General features: G+C 42.7%; 1 protein-coding gene across 1 annotated transcript in view; it reads right to left on the bottom strand.

The window, feature by feature from the left end:
• Window positions 1-20,163, bottom strand: part of ULK2 (unc-51 like autophagy activating kinase 2) — a 126,995-nt gene that overhangs the window by 65,637 nt on the left and 41,195 nt on the right. The window contains exons 4-5 of the mRNA XM_056556720.1: window positions 7,538-7,570; window positions 4,190-4,226 (exon numbers count right to left, since the gene is read on the bottom strand). Of these exons, the coding sequence (XP_056412695.1) occupies window positions 4,190-4,226; window positions 7,538-7,570 (70 nt within the window). The remainder of the gene's footprint in view (window positions 1-4,189; window positions 4,227-7,537; window positions 7,571-20,163) is intronic.

Below are 20,163 nucleotides of genomic sequence, written 5' to 3'. Positions count from 1 at the left end.
CAGAGATGTCAGCAGAGAGCACTGTGCTCGTGATGTCATCAGTGTTCCAAAAAGAAAGGAATTTCCTCTGTAGCATTCAGCAGCTAATAAGTACTGGAAGGATTAAGATTTTTTAATAGAAGTAATTTACAAATATGTTTAACTTTCTGCCACCAGTTGATTTAAAAGAAAAAAGGTTTTCACCAGAGTACCCCTTTAAAAATGAAAGAAGCGATCTGATTGGTTACTATGGGCAACTTTTCCTTAGCACAGGTTTTGATAAATCTCCCCCTCAGGGCATAAAACATCACGTCATGAATATGACATGCTGTTTAAAAGAGTTGCCCTGGACTAGAAAAAGTCTCTTTCTTGGTAAAAAAAACAAAACAAAACACCACTCCTGTCTACAGGTTGTGTCTGGTATTGCAGCTTAGGAGTGCTGCTGTTTTTGCAAGAAAGAGGCGGTGTTTTTCTAGTTCTGAACAACCCCTTTAATACTTAGCACATTTTGTCAACTTCTGTTCTAATATACGGCATACAGACTAAATAAAACTGCTTACACAAACACACATGACCACATTGCACTCCAACACAATACACATATGGCCTGAGCTGGTATGTTATGGGGCACAATATAGCATTTCATAGGAGACTATGTGGGTCGCATTAGCTGCGGAGTGACTGCAGGGGACTTGACTGGCTTTGTTAGATGTGTGTATACCATTGCAGCACATCAAGAGTAAAGATTTTAGAATAAAAAATGTCCCCGTAAAAGAGTGTGCCCTTTCAGAATAGGGGTGTGCCATTAAGGAGTCCACTGCCATGACACAGTTTTGGTTTTCCCTGGGAAAAGATGATGTATTTGTGCTTCCAGAATTGTTGACTTCTTTCATGCAGCATTAGCTTGACACTGCTGCTGCCAGCGCCAAGCCCTGAGTGTTGCTGGGTTAAGTAAGGACAGCCTTTTGGCTCTGAATGCATATTACAGCTAGAGCGCGCATCCAGGACCGAGTGCTCATTCTAAATGATGACAAAAATAGTGCAACACTTTACAATGCTGACAAAATATACACTTCCATCAAAGAGAAAACAAAGATCATATGCAGGTGAGGTAGAAGGAGGCAGTAAATGATTGTAATTTGTGTGGGTACAGAATTCAGAAATACCAGCTTTGGCTCCATTCTACTGCCACAGACAAAGAGCGCAAACATTTTAAAATACAATAATATCTCACATTAATAAAGTTCACCCCTCACATTGTTATATTTTATTATATCGTTTATGTGACAACACTGAAGAAATTAGACTCTGCTAAAAAGTAAAGAAGTGAGTGCACAGTCTGTATAACTCAAAATAACTCAACACTCAGCCATTAAAGAGAAACTGACAGCCTGTTCACCCGCACTAAATCCAATATACTGGGTTACAGTGCGGGTGAGCAGCTTTTTTATTTATTTATTTTTTATCAAAAAGTTGTCACTTTATTCTGTGGAGAATTTTCTGAATTATGCCATTTATACTTCTATTGCTATTGATGTGCGCAATAGAGGACAATCGCCGAGCTCCCCTGCCTCCTCAATATTCCCTGCCCGGCCCGCCTCTGTCATGAATATGCTAAAGACTTCACTCTCACATCACTAGGATGTAACAGCCTGCCAGGGGTGAGCGCTCTGATCTCTAAGCAAAGCATAGACACCACTGCCTGGCTATACCCTGAGGAGAGTGCTCACCCCCAGCAAGCTAGTGAAGACTTTTCCATATTCATCCCGAGGAGTGGGTTGGGTGAGGAATATTAAGAAGGCATGGGATCTTGGTGAGCCGGCTTCCTGCCTCCATGAGCACATCAGCACAATAGGAATAGAAGAATAAGCGGCACTACTCGAAAAATACTCCACAGATTAAGTGTTCACCCACACTATAAGCCAGTATATAATGGGTTTAGTGCGGGTGAACAGGCTGTAAGTTTGTCTTTAATGTCTAAACCTTGGCAACAAAAGTGAGTAAACTGCTAAATGGAAATTACCAAATTGGGCCATATTATTTTGTGTGGCCACCATTATTTTCCAGGACTGCCTTAATCCTTTTGGGCATGGAGTTCACCAGAGCTTCACAGATTACCACTGGAGTCCTCTTCCACTCCTCTGATGAGGACATCACAGAGCTGGTGGATGTTAGGGACCTTGAGTTCCCCCAACTTTCGTCTCAGAGATGCCTCACAGATGCTATATAGGGTTTAGGTCTGGATACATGCTTGGTCAGTCCCTCACCTTTACCTTCAGCTTATTTAGCAAGTTAGTGGTCATCCTGGAGGTGTGTTTGGGGTCATTATCATGTTGGAATACTGCCCTGTGGTCCAGTCTCTGAAGGGAGGGAACCTGTGTTGTGAAAACACTGTGCACTCACTACTATAAATTATTGCTGAGTGTCATCTCTTTAGTGTTGTCACATGAAAAAAATAATAAAATACCTACAAAAAATGTGGTGTTATACTACTAAACCCCATGCAGGTTCAGGCTACAGAACACAAAGATGGAGCTTTTGGCTCTTTACTAACTTGATACTAGTAAGTGTATACTTTGAGATGCTTTGTTTATCTATGGTCTATTATCAGAGCGATCAGGCTTTTCTTGTCTAGACTATAAAAAAAACAATGAAGCAATGTTGCTGAAGAATGCTCATGATGATCATACTAAAGAAATTAAATCTCAGTATGTCCTAAGGTTGGATTCACACTATGTCCTCAGTGGAAGCCTCTGGTGCAGCTACATACAGGGGGAGATTTATCAAAACCTGTGCAGAGGAAGAGTGGTGCAGTTGCCCATAGCAACCAATCAGATTGCTTCTTTCATTTTCCACAGGCCTCTAAAGAGGCCTGTGGAAAATGAAAGAAGCAATCTGATTGGTTGCTATGGGCAACTGCACCACTCTTCCTCTGCACAGGTTTTGATAAATCTCTCCCCACAGAGTGTATCTCTCAGATTAGAATGTGAATAAGGTGATGTATATCCTCCTATCTTACATTGTACAGCATCATGTTAAATTCTACAAAGAATAAGGCACGTACTGATAATGCCTTCTACAATAGTATATTATCTGTATTATTGTGTTATTCCAGTGGTCTCCAAACTGTGGCACTCCCAGCATGCTTATACAGTCAAAAGTTGTATGGGCATGCTGGGAGTTGTAGTTCTGCAACATCTGGAGGGCTACAGTTTAGAGACCACTGTGATATGCCAAAGCCTCACTGTTCATGAACAGGCACCTAAGACACTAAGATCATTGTATGGGACAGAACAAGACCAGAAAAGAGGAAGATGTGGTAGAGCCCTGATCCTTCTGCCTCTGCACTATCCTTTGTCTTTATTTTGTTGCCAATAAACAGACTGTTTTCTTCTTTTCACTGTTGCTGCAATACCCACAAAAATAAAATAAAAAAACAGCCAGCTACTTCACCATATTTGCCCAAACGGCATCAAATTCTAGGGAAATGGGCATCCCAAAATATATATAAAAAAGAAAAAAGAAACATATAGGAGCAGATTTATGAAAGTGTGTAAAAGAAGGGTCTTTGTTATAGTGACAAATCAGAGCTCAGCTTTTAATTTTTCAAATGCAGATTGCAAAACTAAAAGGAGCTGAAATTGGTTGCTATGGAGAAAAAGGCCAGTTTTATAAATCTCCCCCATTGTTGCCATCATTGGCATGGATGTTGTGATTGGGGGGGGGGGGGGGGGGCAATAAAAAGCTAGAACAAAGCACCTTGGAGGAGATTTATCAAAACCTGTCCAGAGGAAAAGTCACTGAGTTGCCCATAGCAACCAGATATCGCTTCTTTCATTTTTCAGAGGCCTTTTCAAAATAAAAGAAGCGATCTGATTGGTTACTATGGGCAACTCCACAACTTTTCCTCTGGTTTTAATATATCTCCCCCATTATATTTTGTTTCCACCTACCCTACCCCCACTTGGTATTGCCGTTTAAGATGAGAATATCATGGTGCATGTGTTTTGTTCTTTTTGTATAAAACAGCACAAAGATACCCCCGAATGTAGCCAGGACAGTGAAGCTGGGAAAACAAGAGGCTCGTGTTACTGCTTGAGATACAGAGGGCCTGGATTCTCTTGAACAGAAAGATTAAAAACATCAGGCTAGAAATGACGACACTGCATTTTCCCCTGCTTGATAGTTTTACAAAAAGGGAACCAAATACCTTGTAAATAATCTGCCAGGTCTCCTCCATTGCAGTACTGCGGAAAATAAGAACATAAGTCTTATTCACAGGCAAACAAATCTACAAGACTTGCATAATAACAGCCCAGTGTTCTGGCAAAGAAAGGGCCACAGCCTAGGAAATATCTTTTCAGACTTCTCATAATAATAATAATATGTTCAGACAATGGTTTACAGTTCCCCTTTCTACAGTCTTGATAAACAGCATATACAAAGACTGTGCAAGCTTAAGGAAAAACAAAACGCTTGTCCTTTACCCACATGACTGCATTGGAATACCATGATGTGCTAGACGTACAGATGTCTAAAACCTCTATCACCAGCCTTGTTATAAGCACTCCACTACTATAAAACTTACTCCTTGTCTGGGACCCCCTGCAAACTCCAGAATGGGGCCCTGGTTCTGTTGGCACGCACTATGGGAGCGCCGGAGATACCCGAGTACAGCGCTCATGTATCTCCAGTGCTCCCATAGAGAATGCATGGAGTACATACAGAAACACTGCTTCATTCACTGGGAGAGCCATAACCCCCCCCCCCCCCCCCCCCCCACACGTTTTTAAGTAGTGGAGTACCCCTATAATGTAGTTGCACCCACAAAAGCGCTTCCCATAAATCCCAATCCATGGGATCGGCAAAAGGGGATTATTAAAGGGGTACTCCACTGGAAAACATTTTTATTTTTTATTTTTTTTAAGATCAACTTATGACAGAAAACTAAACAGATTTGTAAATTACTTCTATTAAACAATCTTAATCCTTCTAGTACTTATAAGCTTCTGTATGCTCCACAGGAAGTTCTCTTCTTTTTGAATTTCCTTTCTGCCTGACCACAGTGCTCTCTGCTGACACCTCTGTCCATGTCAGGAACTGTCCAGAGCAGGATAGGTTTGCTATGGGGATTTGCTCCATCTCTGGACAGTTCCTAAAATGGACAGAGGTGTCAGCAGAGAGTAATGTGGTCAGACAGAAAGGAAATTAAAAAAGAAAAGAACTTCATCTGGAGCATACAGCATCTTATAAGTACTAGAAGGATTAAGATTTTTTTTTAATAGGAGTAATTTACAAATCTGTTTAACTTTCTGATTTAAAAAGAAATGTTTTCCAGCGGGGTACCCCTTAAAGGCTATAGGCAGGGGAGGTAGTAGTTCATACACGTAGAAGGAAACTTGTCCAGCCATTCAGGGCAAAAAATAAGGTTGCTGTATGGAGTCACTAAATGATCACATAAGGAACCTGCAGAATTAGCAATTCCCAAGTATAAGGATATTATCAGACACAACCCGGATAATAACTACAAGGCTGCAAAGAATACCAAATTCCCTATCCCAGCTCCATAAGAGCTGTCAGCGGACTACAGGCATTCTGCAAATACAGTGCTGACACAGGCCGTCATGCTCTGCTAAAAGGCATTGTACCAGTGTCAGCACTGCACTGAAAGAATGTTTACGGCTAAGTGACTCGAAATGTCCTATGTGTGAGATGTATAAAGCATTCACTATCATTTAGGATACATATGGAAAGGATCACATTCTCTATCACTGCAAAATATCTAAGCACGTACAGGGAAATTAAAGGGGTATTCCAGGAAAAAACTTTTTTTTTATATCAACTGGCTCCAGAAAGTTAAACAGATTTGTAAATGACTTCTATTAAAAAATCTTAATCCTTTCAATAATTATCAGCTGCTGAAGTCGAGTTGTTGTTTTCTGTCTGGCAACAGTGCTCTCTGCTGACATCTCTGCTTGTTTCGGGAACTGCACAGAGTAGAAGAGGTTTGCTATGGGGATTTGCTTTTAAACTGGGAGGTAGGGCTGGGCGGTATACGGGTTCATACTGAATACCGACATTTTTGTGCTGCACGATTTTAATTTTAACCCATACCGCAATACCGGTTGGGCCCCTCCCCCTCGGGAATGAATGAGCCCAGCGCTGCGTTGTCCCCACATCGTGGAAGTAATCACAAGTCATCCGCGAGCGCTGTTCTGCCCCCCAATTAATTATCAGCCCAGCACTGTCTCTATCGGGGTGAATACTGATATGTCACCCACATGCACTGCCCTCCTCATCCTCGTGTTTGTTGCGGCCGCCGGCGCTGACACTCTATACCAGTGGTTTTCAACCTGCCGACTTCCAGATGTTGCAAAACTACAACTCTCAGCATGCCCAGACAGCCGTTGGCTGTCCGGGCATGCTGGGAGTTGTAGTTTTGCAACATCTGGAGGCCGGCAGGTTGAAGGCCACTGCTCTATACTGTGCGGTATTTCCTATGCCCGGGCTGGAAAAAATAAACAAAATAAACTTTAACTCACCTCCCGTTGGTCCGGTACCGGCCTCATCTGCTTCCTAGTGAATGGAACGTCGTACAGCCGTCAGCTTATCACCGGCAGCAGTGATGTTCCGCCTCGGCCGCTGATAGGCTGAGGCCACTGTCATGTAAGAAGCTGCCCAGAGCTTCTTACATGACAGGGGGCTCAGCCTATCAGCGGCCGAGGCGGAACATCGCTGCGGCCGGTGATAGGCTGACGGCTGTCCGACGTTCCCGTCCCTAGCGTAAGGCCGACGTCGGAACATGCATTAGTTTATTTTGTTTACCTTGTGTGTGCGGCGGCGGCAACAAACCGCACGAGGAGGGCAGCGGGTGACATGTGAGTATTTACCCCAATGGGGGCAGCGCTGGGCTGATAATTTTTGATGGGGGAGCAGAATAGCGCAGCGCTGGGCTGATAATTAATTGTTGTTGGGGGGGGGGGCAGAATAGCGCAGCGCTGGGCTGATAATTTGGGGGGGGGGGGAGGAAATACCCTTATATACCGTGGAACCGACGAAAGTTACCGTGATAAGCAGATTTGGTCATACCGCCCAGTTCCCGAGACACGTGTCATCAGAGAGCACTTGGACAGAAAAGAACAACTCAACTTTAGCAGCTCATTAGTACTGAGAGGATTAAGATTTTTTTAATAGAAGTAATTTACAAATCTGTTTAACTTTCTGGAGCCAGTCGATATATACAAAAAAGTTTTTTCCTGGATAACCCCTTTTAAGATCCACGACTGAGTAGAGCAGTGTTTTCCAACCAATGTGCCTCCAGCTGTTGCAAAACTACAACTCCAAGCATGCCCAGACAGCCTTTGGCTGTCTGGGCATGCTAGGAGTTGTAGTTTTGCAACAGTTGGAAAACACTGGAGTAGACACTGGCCTGTGTATATGTGAGTCTGTTGGTTCTTCTCTAATACTCCATAATGACTGAAATAGTGTTTAAAAAACAGCAAACAAAGCTACAGAATGCATTCAGGTGCAAACAGACATACAGTAGAAAATGGTTTACCTCCATGACCAAGAAAACAGAGTTGGGCATTTCCTGTAAAACAGAGAAGAAATAACATATAAGCAAAGCAGCAATGAAAGAGTCTCAATTACATGACAATTTGATTCTAGCAGAACAAATAAAAAGGCTATGGCCACAAGACAGATTTTATTGCCACCAATATGTCAGAAGCTGTCAATCAATAGATGTCAAACCAAGCTTATAGGAAGACACCGACGTTTTTTTGGGTTGCGCTAAACTGCAGGCACAAGTCTTATGACCGCCTCAACCTATCCCTTCCCCCTTTGCTCCTTGCGCTTTACTTTACAGTCCTCCTCATGGTGGACAGGGGGTTCAGTAGACATACAAACGCTCACCCCGGACCTGTGTGGAGACAATTTAACTTAAAGGGGTACTCCGGTGGAAAACATTTTTTTTTTTATGAACTGGTGCCAGAAAGTTAAACAGATTTGTAAATTACTTCTATTTAAAAATCTTAATCCTTTCAGTACTTATTAGCAGCTGTATGCTACAGAGGAATTTCTTTTTTTGTCTTGTCCACAGTGCTGAGACCTCCAGAGTAGCATAGGTTTGCTATGGGGATTTTCTCCTGCTCTGGACAGTTCCTGAGACGGGCATCAGGTGCCAGACAGCACTGTGAACAAGATGAAAATGAAATTCAAAAAGAAAAGAATTTCCTCTGTGGCATACAGCTGCTAATAAGTACTGGAAGGGTAAAGATTTTTTTTTAATAGAAGTAATTTACAAATCTGTTTAACTTTCTGGCACCAGTTGATTAAAATAAAAATGTTTTCCACCAGAGTACCCCTTTAAAACTCACAAGCACCCATTGGAATAGGTAAGGATAAATAAATGGGGAAGTATATGCATCTGCTCCTTATCCCAGGATAACAATAGCATGTATTACACTGCAATCTATTTATTTCCAGATTCCCTTATGTGAAACATCTGGGGGGCAGTTTACTGACCCACCATAGACATGTTGTAGGCAGATTACTACTATAGCGAAAAAACTAGTATTGGAATGTGTGCACTAGTATTTAAACGACCCACTTTGTACTCCTACACAAAACTAACTTAGTAAGAAACGAGAATGGAGACACTTATTGCAAAAAATAAAATACAATTTTATTGATATACATTAAAATCTTGTAAAAAGTGTACATAAATAAAGGGGACAAGAAAACGGCCGGCACTCAGGAAGTTGCAGATAAAACTTATAAATGGCTTTATTCACACGCTGTAAGGCAGGACACAATCTGACACATTTCGCACGCTCAGGTGCTTAGTCTAGGTTACGACTAAGCACCTGAGCGTACGAAACGCGTCAGATTGTGTCCTGCCTTACAGCGTGTGAATAAAGCCATTTATAAGTTTTATCTGCAACTTCCTGAGTGCCGGACGTTTCCTTGTGTGACTTCTATTGAGCTGGGAGCGGTACCGGTGTCCGTAGCACGAGGACGTGCAGTAAACACAGGAGTGGTGAGCAGCCTTACCTTGTCTGCAATAAATAAAGGGGAATACAAAAAACTCCACTAAATGGAGAGAAAGTGGGCGTCACTCCAGAACAGACCCATATAATGAATGATAGACATATATTGGTAACAATTCATATGTGGAAAGGTGCTCTAAGTGCTATGGGAACCATGGATATATTCCATTTACAATAATGATCAAACTCACACAAGAAACCATATACATACCCAATAAAAACAATGTAAATATGGAAGTTTGCTGGAGCGACGCCACCCCAACGCACGTTTCGGGATGTTCTTCGTCTCTTCGACCCCCAGGTGTCGCTCCAGCAGACTTCCATATTTACATTGGTACACCTACCAATAGAAATATCATGTCTTTGTCCAGCTTTACATATGTAACCAGATAAAGTGGTCACATACATGAACACGCTAACTTACCGGTAAAGTAACCTGATCATGTGAAAATATTTACAGGTTATTTTTGAATGTATCTCAGTCAGATATGGGTACGGTGTATGCAGAGCTGAATGGAAACGTACATAACAGCTGTGTACTTGTAGAGCATCCATTGTGACATGAAACAGATTTAAAGTCTTACACGTTTTATTGCTTTTATGCCAAAGTTTTCCTTGTAGTCATTTTCTGAGTACTATACTTAAAGAACGTCAGCCCATGTTCCCATGGCCTTTGTAATGAATGCGGAGTATAAACATTCTACTGTGTTATCGTAGGCACATTTTTTCTTTGCCGTTCTGGTTTTCCTAGAAAGAGCTTTTCTAGGAACGTCAGCCCTCCTCACATAAATAAATCAGAACATGTCTAACCTCTGAAGGAAGGTGCTTTCAAGCCACACAGCTCATATTACAGTCATGGAGTTCATTCCATAGCTCCGCACAGCTGGAACTGGGTGACCCGATTATACATAGGACATGTGACCGTAATTTCGTGAGCTTTACAGCCCAGTATTAACTGGTTCCAGTAAAGCCCCAGAGATGCTATTCCGTGGCCAGTAAGAGAATCTGACTGTTTACTATGAACGCACATACTTCATAAAGAGAAGCTTGTCCCAAGTAAATTAACTGCAAAGTACTTTACAGGTTACTCAAAAGGAACATTTATTTTAATAATTCAGTACAGTACGAGGAGACCTGGCCGATCTCCAAAACCTTATTGTTTAATATACCAGTAGATGGTCGATTACCCAACAAGTTGTCCGAGCTTATCTGTGCTTGCTGACAGTAATGCTTTCATCAGAAGAATAAATGTAAGCAATGGATATGCATGAAAGAGCAGGAAAACACAAGGATCAGCTACGTCTGAATATCTCTGGAAACCGTGACGGGAAAGACAATGTAAAAAGAAAAGGAGGCGGAGTGCGCACATAATTCATGTCTATCTTTGTGAACTGTCGCCAAAGTGATGCCAGTGTTAATGGGGACATCATTTCATAAGACAGCATCAATGGAGCAGAATATCTGTGAATGGAGGCGAGATGGTATCTACAAACGGCAGGATGTGAAGTGCATTATTGCCGCGTTGCCATGTCACTGTAGGAAATGTCCCTCGAACTAAATCTATGGCGCTAATGTGTATGTCACGTCTTCTCTTACTATGTCAGAATCAACTATGTGAACAAGAAGTATTAGCAGTCTGACCATTCCAGCCATGTCCAATGGCCCATAGTTAGGGGGTGCCCATAGTCTACCAACGGAACGCTCATTAAAGGATGTTTTCTTATAAGCAATTAACACCTCTAGGACCATCAACTAGAGCAAAAAGCTAGGTGAATGTTGTTCCACAATTCACAGCTGCTACATTCTACATAGAATGCAAAAGGAAAATGTCACATCATCAGAAAATGACCTATTGTTTAATTTTATAAATATATATATATATATATATATATATATATATATATATTTTTTTTTTTTTTTTTTTTTTTTTTTTTTACAATTTTTGGAGTTTGCAGCTTCTATTCTGATCACTAGGCCTAAAACTAAACTGATACTTTCTGTTCTCTACAGATTATGTCCCAGCTGTTAACACAGACATGAGTACAGTGAAAGGTGACACCAGAGTATAGAAAAGACATCTAGACACAATAACCGATGCTCAGTGCTCAGCCCACCCCCATTAATTGCCCCCCGCACCAGTCACAAAGAATGCCTAGAAACATCTTCTATAGTAATGAATAGGGTACCCTTCAGTCTACTGTTGTCTAAGTCCATGTGGATTGTTATAAAGCATCTCTCTAAATGTTGGTCAAAGCAGCTCAGGCAAGGTGGCCACCCCCATAATAATGTACAAAAAATAATAAAAAAGAGAAAATACAATCAGAAAATAGAAACAGATTAGAACCAGATGATGAAACATTTTTTTTAATCAGTGAAGGTGACACATTCACTTTAACAGAGAGGTGATCCTTCCATTGAAGTCTACTGGTATCAATCCAAGCAAGCCAATAACACAAGGTATGCTGTGTGAAAAAGGCAATATGCTATAAAACATAACATCTATATGCTATAGTTTATCTGCATGAAAAACAGGAAACCTAGAAGGTGCCAAGTTTCCTGGAAAAGCATGACCTGATATCTTGGCATGCCTGAAAAGCTGAAGCCTCTCTGCATAAGAGGCTGATGCTACACACAGAGGAAACCAATTCTGGCAGATGTAATAATCCCACAGGAGAATACTTAAAGGGGTACTCCAGTGGAAAACAGTTTTTTTTTTCTAATCAACTGGTGCCAGAAAGTTAAACCGATTTGTAAATTACTTCTATATAAAATTCTTATTCCTTCCAGGACTACAGAGGAAGTTGAGTTGTTCTTTCCAGTCTGACCACAGTGTTCTCTGCTGACACCTCTGTCCATGTCAGGAACTGCCCAGAGCAGGAGAGGTTTTCTATGGGGATTTGTTCCTGCTCTGGACAGTTTCTGACATGGACAGAGGTGTCAGCAGAGAGCACTGTGGTCAGACTGGAAAGAAATTCAAAGGAAGGATTAAGATTTTTAAATAGAAGTAATTTACAAATCTTTCTTTTTAACTTTTTGGCACCAGTTGATTTGGAAAAAAAAAAAAAAATAATAATAATAATAATGTTTTCCACCGGAGTACACCTTTAAGACTCTGATCACAACAGATTCCATTGTGTGTTCTCTCTTCACATGATCTCTATGGATACACGCACGACTGCCATCCGATACAAGCACCATTCTCATAGATTGGTGCTCATTTACTCTGCCTGTTCCTTGGACACACAAATGATCACTGGATGTGCGGCCAACAAACAACAAATTTCAATCTTGTAAAAATCTTGCGCTCAGCTACCAAAAAGAGTGTGCTGATTCGTCGGCTGATCACTGGCCCTATTACACAGGGAGATTATCATCTCATGTAATAGGGCCCTAACAGTAGCCAATACATTGGGCGTTTTTCCCACTATGAACATAACCCGCCGAGAAAGCTCCCAGTATACATGAAAATGATTCATATGCCCCCAACGCAGATGCATCGCGTTTCACTGTGCAAGCGCAGCTTCCTCAGGAAGCTGCGCTTGCGCAGTGAAACGCGTTGCATCCTAGCTGAATAAAGCTTTTTTACCTGAACCTGCCGACCTGAAGCCTCTTTGATCCTGTCAGCGCCAGACAAATCCCTACCATCAACGAAGTTCACTGGATTGTACAAGTTTTTAAGGGATGGCTGCAGACGGACAACCTGATCCTCTACTGAACACGCACTAACCATTGTTGTGTATGCCGGTACACAACCAGAGCGGGTAAGAGACCACCTGTTTCCCAGTCCCTGCCCGGTATTAGGACGTGTGATCCTCCACAGGGAGCGCCTCTGCTTTGTGTTTTCACACCCAATCACCAAATGGAAGTTAAAGGGTGTTCTTATTGCCACCATCAGCTAGGTATACAGCGGTGGACCCTGCATGGAACAGAAGAGCAGACGGTGCTAGTTCATCAGGAGCTTCTTCTGACAGACACTGTAAGATGCAGTGTGAAAAGAGCCTAATATTAGTGGATTACTGCACACACTACACCAGCTTAATAGATCCCATAAAATGTAAGCCCCTCCAGTTCACCTTATGATGTACATTTCTTTTCAGACTGTGACGGTCACGTGAAGACATGGTTGGGCAACATGCCCAGTTTCAGAAGTAAACAGCAGAATGATAATCCCAAACTATCTTACATACTGTACTGGTGACATGCTTGTCCTTTTCCTGAACGCCTCCCTACATATCCCACAAGGAATCAATCATTCCCATCATGCAGTGTAAACTGTTCGCACAGGGCTTCATGTTACAAAAACTACCTCGTGCTCTATAACATGATGTCAGCAGACTGGACTGTATTTCCAAGCTGACTGCTTCCCTTTACTAACTTTGATCATTTAGGAATTGGATATTGCATTTTTTCTAACGTCAGTTCTATGTAAACCTTCAAGGACACATTAGGTGAGGTACCACCCTGTGTTATCCTTGCTTCATTCATTTCATTAGTATTTCTTGTACTCTTAGCTAATAAGCTATAATGCAGCTACTTACCGATCTGTAGTGATGCAACATTACAAGGCACTTGGGCCCCACAAGGCTCTTCTAGAAAATGCTACAAATAATCACATTTCTATTAAGTGGCAGGATTTGTGTCTACAGTACTGAAGAAGAAAAAACACCATAACGTGGCAGTTGTGTAAAAAATTGTGGACTCAGTCTCATTTCTATTCATCCGGCATTTGGCATATTTGCCCTTTCGGACGAAAGATTAAAAAATAAAAATAAAATACACAGCATAAAAAGTTTTCTAATCCGGTGAATCCATAAGGGATGCCAAATATGCTGGATGATCATTAGGTACAGTGCCGTGACAAATTCAGCCTAAGAAATACTGTCTATTTGTAGGATCAAACTTTAAAGTTAATGATTGAATTTAGAAGGGAATCACAGCCCACCCCCGCCCAGATAATGAACAGGGCTATGGAATCACAATACTGGACTTTCTAAGGAGGATTTATTAGGGCTGGGCGGTATACCGGTTCATACCAAAATTTTTGTGCTGCACGATATTAATTTTTCCCAATACCGGTTTGGCTCCTCCCCCTCTGGAATGAAAGAATTATCAGCCCAGCGCTGCGCTGTCCCCTTATCGGGGAACTAATCATATGTGACCCTCGAGCGCTGTTCTGTCCCCCCCCCCCCAAATAATTATCAGCCCAGTGCTGCCGCTGTCCCCATCGGGGTACTACTCACATGTCACCCGCAAGCGCTAACCTCCTCGTCCTCCTGTTTGTTGCGGGCCGCCGGCGCTGACACTCTATACTGTACGTCAGTGGTCTACAAACTGCAGACCTCCAGATGTTGGAAAACTACAACTCCCAGCATGCCCGGACAGCCGTTGGCTGTCCGGGCATGCTGGGAGTTGTAGTTTTGCAACATCTGGAGGTCCGCAGGATGACGACCACTGCTGTTCGCTATATCCCTATGCCTGGGCTCCAAAAGTTAAACAAAATAAACTTTTACTCACCTTCCCCGTCGGTCAGGACCAGCTACCTGGAGACGGGAACGTCGGACAGCTGTCAGCCTATCACCGGCCACAGCGATGTTCCGCCTTGGCTGGTGATAGGCTGAGCCCACTGTCATGTAAGAAGCCGGCTCCTTACATGACAGTGGGCTCAGCCTATCAGCGGCAGAGGCGGAACATCGCTGCGGCCGGTGATAGGCTGACGGCTGTCCGACGTTCCTGTCCCCAGCGTAAGGCCGATGTCAGAACATGCGTTAGTTTTATTTTGTTTACCTTTTACAGCCAGGGCATAGGGATACTGCACAGTATAGAAAGTGTCAGCGCCGGCGGCCGCAACAAACAGGACAAGAAGGGCCGCGCTTGCAGGTGATATGTGAGTATTTACCCCGATGGGGATAGCGCAGTGCCGGGCTGATAATTAATTTTGGGAGGGGGCTGGGGTAGATTTTAGGGATCAACCGATTATCGGCATGGCCGATATTATCGGCCGATAATCACGATTTTGGGCATTATCGGTATCGGCAATTACCTTGCCGATAAGCCGATAATGCCCCGCCCCCCGCCCCCACCGCACCGCGACCGCCACCCCCCCGACCCACCCCCCACCGTGATGCTGGGCGGTATACCGGTATGGATTTTTGCCCATACCGCTATACCGGCCGGGCCCCTCCCCCACCCTCCGAGTCAATAAAAAAATTTAAACTTACCCGTAATGGGGGTGGTCCGGGCCATCCATCGTTCCTGTAGTGTCCGGGGGCGTTTCGGGTGAAGGGTGAACCGGTCCGGGCTGTCCTTCTTCTCCGGGGGTCCTCTTCTCCACTCTGGGCAGGCTCCGGCCTAGTACACTGCATAGACGCCGCTGCGCCGTGACGTCAGGTGCGTCGCTGCGCATGGGCGTCACTGCGCAGCGGCGTCTATGCAGCGTTACTAGGCCGGAGCCTGTCCGGAGTGGAGAAGATGACCGCCGGAGAAGAAGGACAGCCCGGACCGGTTCACTCTTCACCCGGAACGCCCCCGGACACTACAGCAAGGATGGATGGCCCGGACCACCCTGACAGGTAGGGGGAGAGAGGCGGGTGGCGGCGGCGGCGGCCTAAGGCCCCGCAAAAGCCACTGCAGATCATTGATTTAAAGCGCCCGCTTTAAATCAATGATCTGCAGCGGTGTCGCAGGGGGTTAAATAGCCGATAACTTATACCGGAATATTGGTATAAGTTATCGGCTATCGGCCCTAACCTGCACCGATTATCGGTATCGGCCCTAAAAAAACGATATCGGTCGATCCCTAGTAGATTTGGGGAATACCGTTCTATACCGTGGAACCGCCATAAGTTACAAAAATACTGTGATACACATATTTGGTCATACCGCCCAGCCCTGGGGCTTATTAGTTTACTACTTTATGCCACTACACTATACTAGAGCTGGCTGTACATTTTTCAATATCCCTCTCCAGATCCCCTAATACACACTAAATTTGAGTGGGGAGAGGGGTAAAAGCAGTTTCTAGACACCTCTGACAATGGTTTACTTCCCCCAAGAACAATATGATCAGGCATGTTGGGAGACCCCATACATATTACATATCTGCCAATCCTGCTGAAATCTGTGGGGTTGGCTGACTATCGTGTATGGCTGGCTTCAGGCTCTGTTCACATCTGTGTCACATGCTCCGGTATTTTTCCAGGATTTCTCAGTCTAAACCAACAGATCCCCTTAGTAGTCAATGGGGTTTGTTCCGAGCTAGTGGTGCCCATGAAGTAACAAATCTGGCACTGTGTCGAGGTTTATGTCACTGTGAAAATTAACCTAAAATAATCAAATTTCCAATGTGACCTAAGATTCATGCATCATGAGCAAATGGCACGTGTATTATGTGTCTAAAGCTTTCTACTGTATCTACTAAGTTTCAGTTTGAAGCTATATTATCTCTTTCCATTGCTGTTAAACATTGTTAGCACAATACAACACGTAGTTAAAAAAAAAAAGAAACAAAGAGTCCTATAATAAAAGTAAAATATGAAGTTGTAAACTAGTTCATTTTTCTGATATATTTTACCTAAAAACAAATATGTACGTGAATAATGTAACATTTCAAACACATCCAACCCCTGGAAGCCTTTGATTGGTGGCCCTTCCTATGCCCAGATAGGTGCCCACAGAGCTTTAGATGCACCAAAACCTTGTTGCTCATTTCAGATGTTCCTGAACAAAGAACCCAAATAAATCACTTTTGGGATAATCTGATTTCCAAGAAACCCAAATGCTTGCCTGGGGATTAGACACATTAAAAAGTGGTATATCCTATGTGATCCAGATACTTTCTGAAGTCTCTATTAGAATGACAGCTAGAATCATCATACATAGCTCTATGACGCACATACTGAAGGCTGGGAACCTCACACTTTATATATACATAGAAGAGCTATAAATAGGATGTTGCTATGGTATTAACTAGAAAGAAAAGTGAAGATTTTTGAAAAGGCTCTAGCATAGCTATTCTGATGCACCATGATGGGAATCCATCCTGTACTGGGCACTGAATACAGTGGGGCAAAAAAGTATTTAGTCAGCCGCCAATTGTGCAAGTTCTCCCACATAAAAAGATGAGCGAGGCCTGTAATTTTCATCATAGGTATACCTCAACTATGAGAGACATAATGAGAAAAAAAATCCATAAGATCACATTGTCTGATTTTTAAAGAATTTATTTGCAAATTATGGTGGAAAATAAGTATTTGGTCACCTATAAACAAGCAAGATTTCTGGCTCTCACGTGCCTTTAACTTCTTCTTTAACCCCTTAAGGACCCAGCCCATTTTCACCTTAAGGACCCGGCCATTTTCTGCACATCTGACCACTGTCACTTTAAAGGGGTACTCCGGTGAAAACCTTTTTTCTTTTAAATCAACTGGTGGCAGAAATACATATTTGTAAATGACTTCTATTAAAAAATATTAATCCTTCCAGTACTTATTAGCTGCTGAATGCTACAGAGGAAATTCCTTTCTTTTTGGAACACTGATGACATCACGAGCACAGTGCTCTCTGCTGACATCTCTGTCCATTTTAGCAACCATGCATAGCAGATGTATGCTAAGGGAAGCATGGTGGCTCAGTGGTTAGCACTGCTGCCTTGCAGTGCTGGGGACTTGGGTTCAAATCCCACTAAGAATAACAATAAATAAAGCGTTATTATTATTATAATAACGTCAGCAGAGAGAACTGTGCTCGTGATGTCATCAGAGAGCATTCCAAAAAGAAAAAAATTTCCTCTGTAGTATTCAGCAGCTAATAAGTACAGGAAGGATTAAGATTTTTAATAGAAGTAATTTACAAATCTGAATTCGGGTACGCCATTTTATGCTAGGGACGTTAGGGACCCACTCTAAATAGGTGGCCTTGACGTGGCGAGTGGGCTTGTACTTTTTGATCAAAAATGTATACTAACAACCTGTAAGTTTTTGATATTCTGCTGAGAAGCAATCAGATCATTATACAAGATTGTAGATGTGCGACCATGTCTGTTTTCTACCCGAATTCGCACTGTGTTTTCTATTCCTTCCTTTTTTTTGTTTGAACATGTGCTGCACTCTTCCCCACCCCCTCAGCCCAACCCTATATAAGTAGTAGTTAGCTACACAAGGGCCATTTCTTTCCTAGCAGCCTCCCAGTCTGACTGGGAGAGCATGGTAAGTGTGCTGTTACACCTTGTTCACACTGGTGTGGTGCTGTGCGGCGTCCGTTGCTGCCATGGCGCCGTGTCTGTGGGGAGGTGCGGCCCATATATTGGTTTGAGTGGCATTGGGGCCGCTCTGCCAGTGGGTCGTTTCCCCCCCGTGGGCACTGGTGTCGTGGCGGTGGTGGTCGCCGCCCAGTGCTACGCCATTTTATGCTAGGGACGTTAGGGACCCACTCTAAATAGGTGGCCTTGACGTGGCGAGTGGGCTTGTACTTTTTGATCAAAAATGTATACTAACAACCTGTTAGTTTTTGATATTATGCTGAGAAGCAATCAGATCATAATACAAGATTGTAGATGCGCACCATGTCTGTTTTCTACCCGAATTTACAAATCTATTTAACTTTCTGCCACCAGTTGATTTAAAAGAAAAAAGGTTTTCACCGGAGTACCCCTTTAAGCATTAATAACTCTGCGATGCTTTTACCTTTCATTCCGATTCTGAGATAGTTTTTTCGTGACATATTCTACTTTATGTTAGTAGTAAAATTTTGTCGATACTTGCATCATTTCTTGGTGAAAAAAGAAATCAACATCCCAAATAAACTATATATTGATTCACATTTACAATATGTCTACTTTATATTTGCATCATAAAGTTGACATGTTTTTACTTTTGGAAGACATCAGAGAGCTTCAGCAGCAATTTTCATATTTATAAAAATAAAAAAATTTCAGGGACCAGTTCAGTTTTGAAGTGGATTTGAGGGGGCTTCAAATGAGAAATACCCCATAAATGACCCCATTATAAAAACTACACCCACCCCCCAAAGTATTCAAAATGACATTCAGAAAACGTGTTAACCCTTTAGGTGTTTCACAGGAATAGCAGCAAAGTGAAGGAGAAAATTCAAAATCTTCATTTCTTTTACACTCGCATGTTCTTGTAGACCCAGAGGAGAGAAATCATCCTAAAATTTGTAACCCCATTTCTCTAGAGCAGTGGTCTTCAACCTGCGGACCTACAGATGTTGCAAAACTACAACTCCCAGCCATTGGCTGTCCGGGCATGCTGGGAGTTGTAGTTTTGCAACATCTGGAGGTCCGCTGGTTGAAGATCACTGCTCTAGAGTATGGAAATACCTCATGTGGATGCAAAGTCCTTCATGGGTGCAGTAGAGGGCTCAGAAGGGAAGGAGCGACAATGGGATTTTGGACAGTGAGTTTTTCTGAAATGTTTTTTTGGGGGCATGTCACATTTAGGAAACCCCTATGGTGCCAGAACAGTAAAAAATAAAACAACACATGGGATACTATTTTGGAAACTACACCCCTCAGGGAATGTAAAAAGGGGTCCAGTGAGCCTTAACACCCCACAGGTGTTTGATGACTTTTCGTTAAAGTTGGATGTGTAAATGAATTTTTTTTTTCACTAAAATGCTGGTTTTTCCCCCAATTTTTTTTTTTGAAGGGGTAATAGGAGAAAATGTCCCCCAAAATTTGTAACCCCATCTCTTCTGAGTATGAAAATACCCCATGTAAGGACGTCAAGTGCTTTTGGAAAGCAAACTTTGCCGTAATGGTTTTTGGGGGGCAAGTCACATTTAGGAAGCCCCTATGGTGCCAGAACAGCAAAAAAATAAACCCACATGGCCTACTACTTTGGAAACTACACCCCTCAAGGCACGTAACAATGTGTACAATGAGCCTTAACACCTCACAGGTGTTATACAACTTTTTGTTAAAGTTGGCTGTGTAAATGGAAAAAAAAAATTTTTCATTAAAATGCTGGTTTTCCCCCAAATTGAAGGGGTAATAGGAGAAAATGTCCCCCAAATTTGTAACCCCATTTCTTCTGAGTATGGAAATACCCCATGTGTGGACATCAAGTGCTCTGCTGGCGCACTACAATGCTCAGAAGGGAGGGAGTGCCATTGATCT

This window comes from Hyla sarda, chromosome 2 (genome assembly GCF_029499605.1).
Source record: "Hyla sarda isolate aHylSar1 chromosome 2, aHylSar1.hap1, whole genome shotgun sequence".
NCBI classification, from domain to species: domain Eukaryota; kingdom Metazoa; phylum Chordata; class Amphibia; order Anura; family Hylidae; genus Hyla; species Hyla sarda.
The sequence above is the reverse complement of the archived record's forward strand: the minus strand, read 5'-3'. Positions and strand labels throughout refer to the sequence as shown.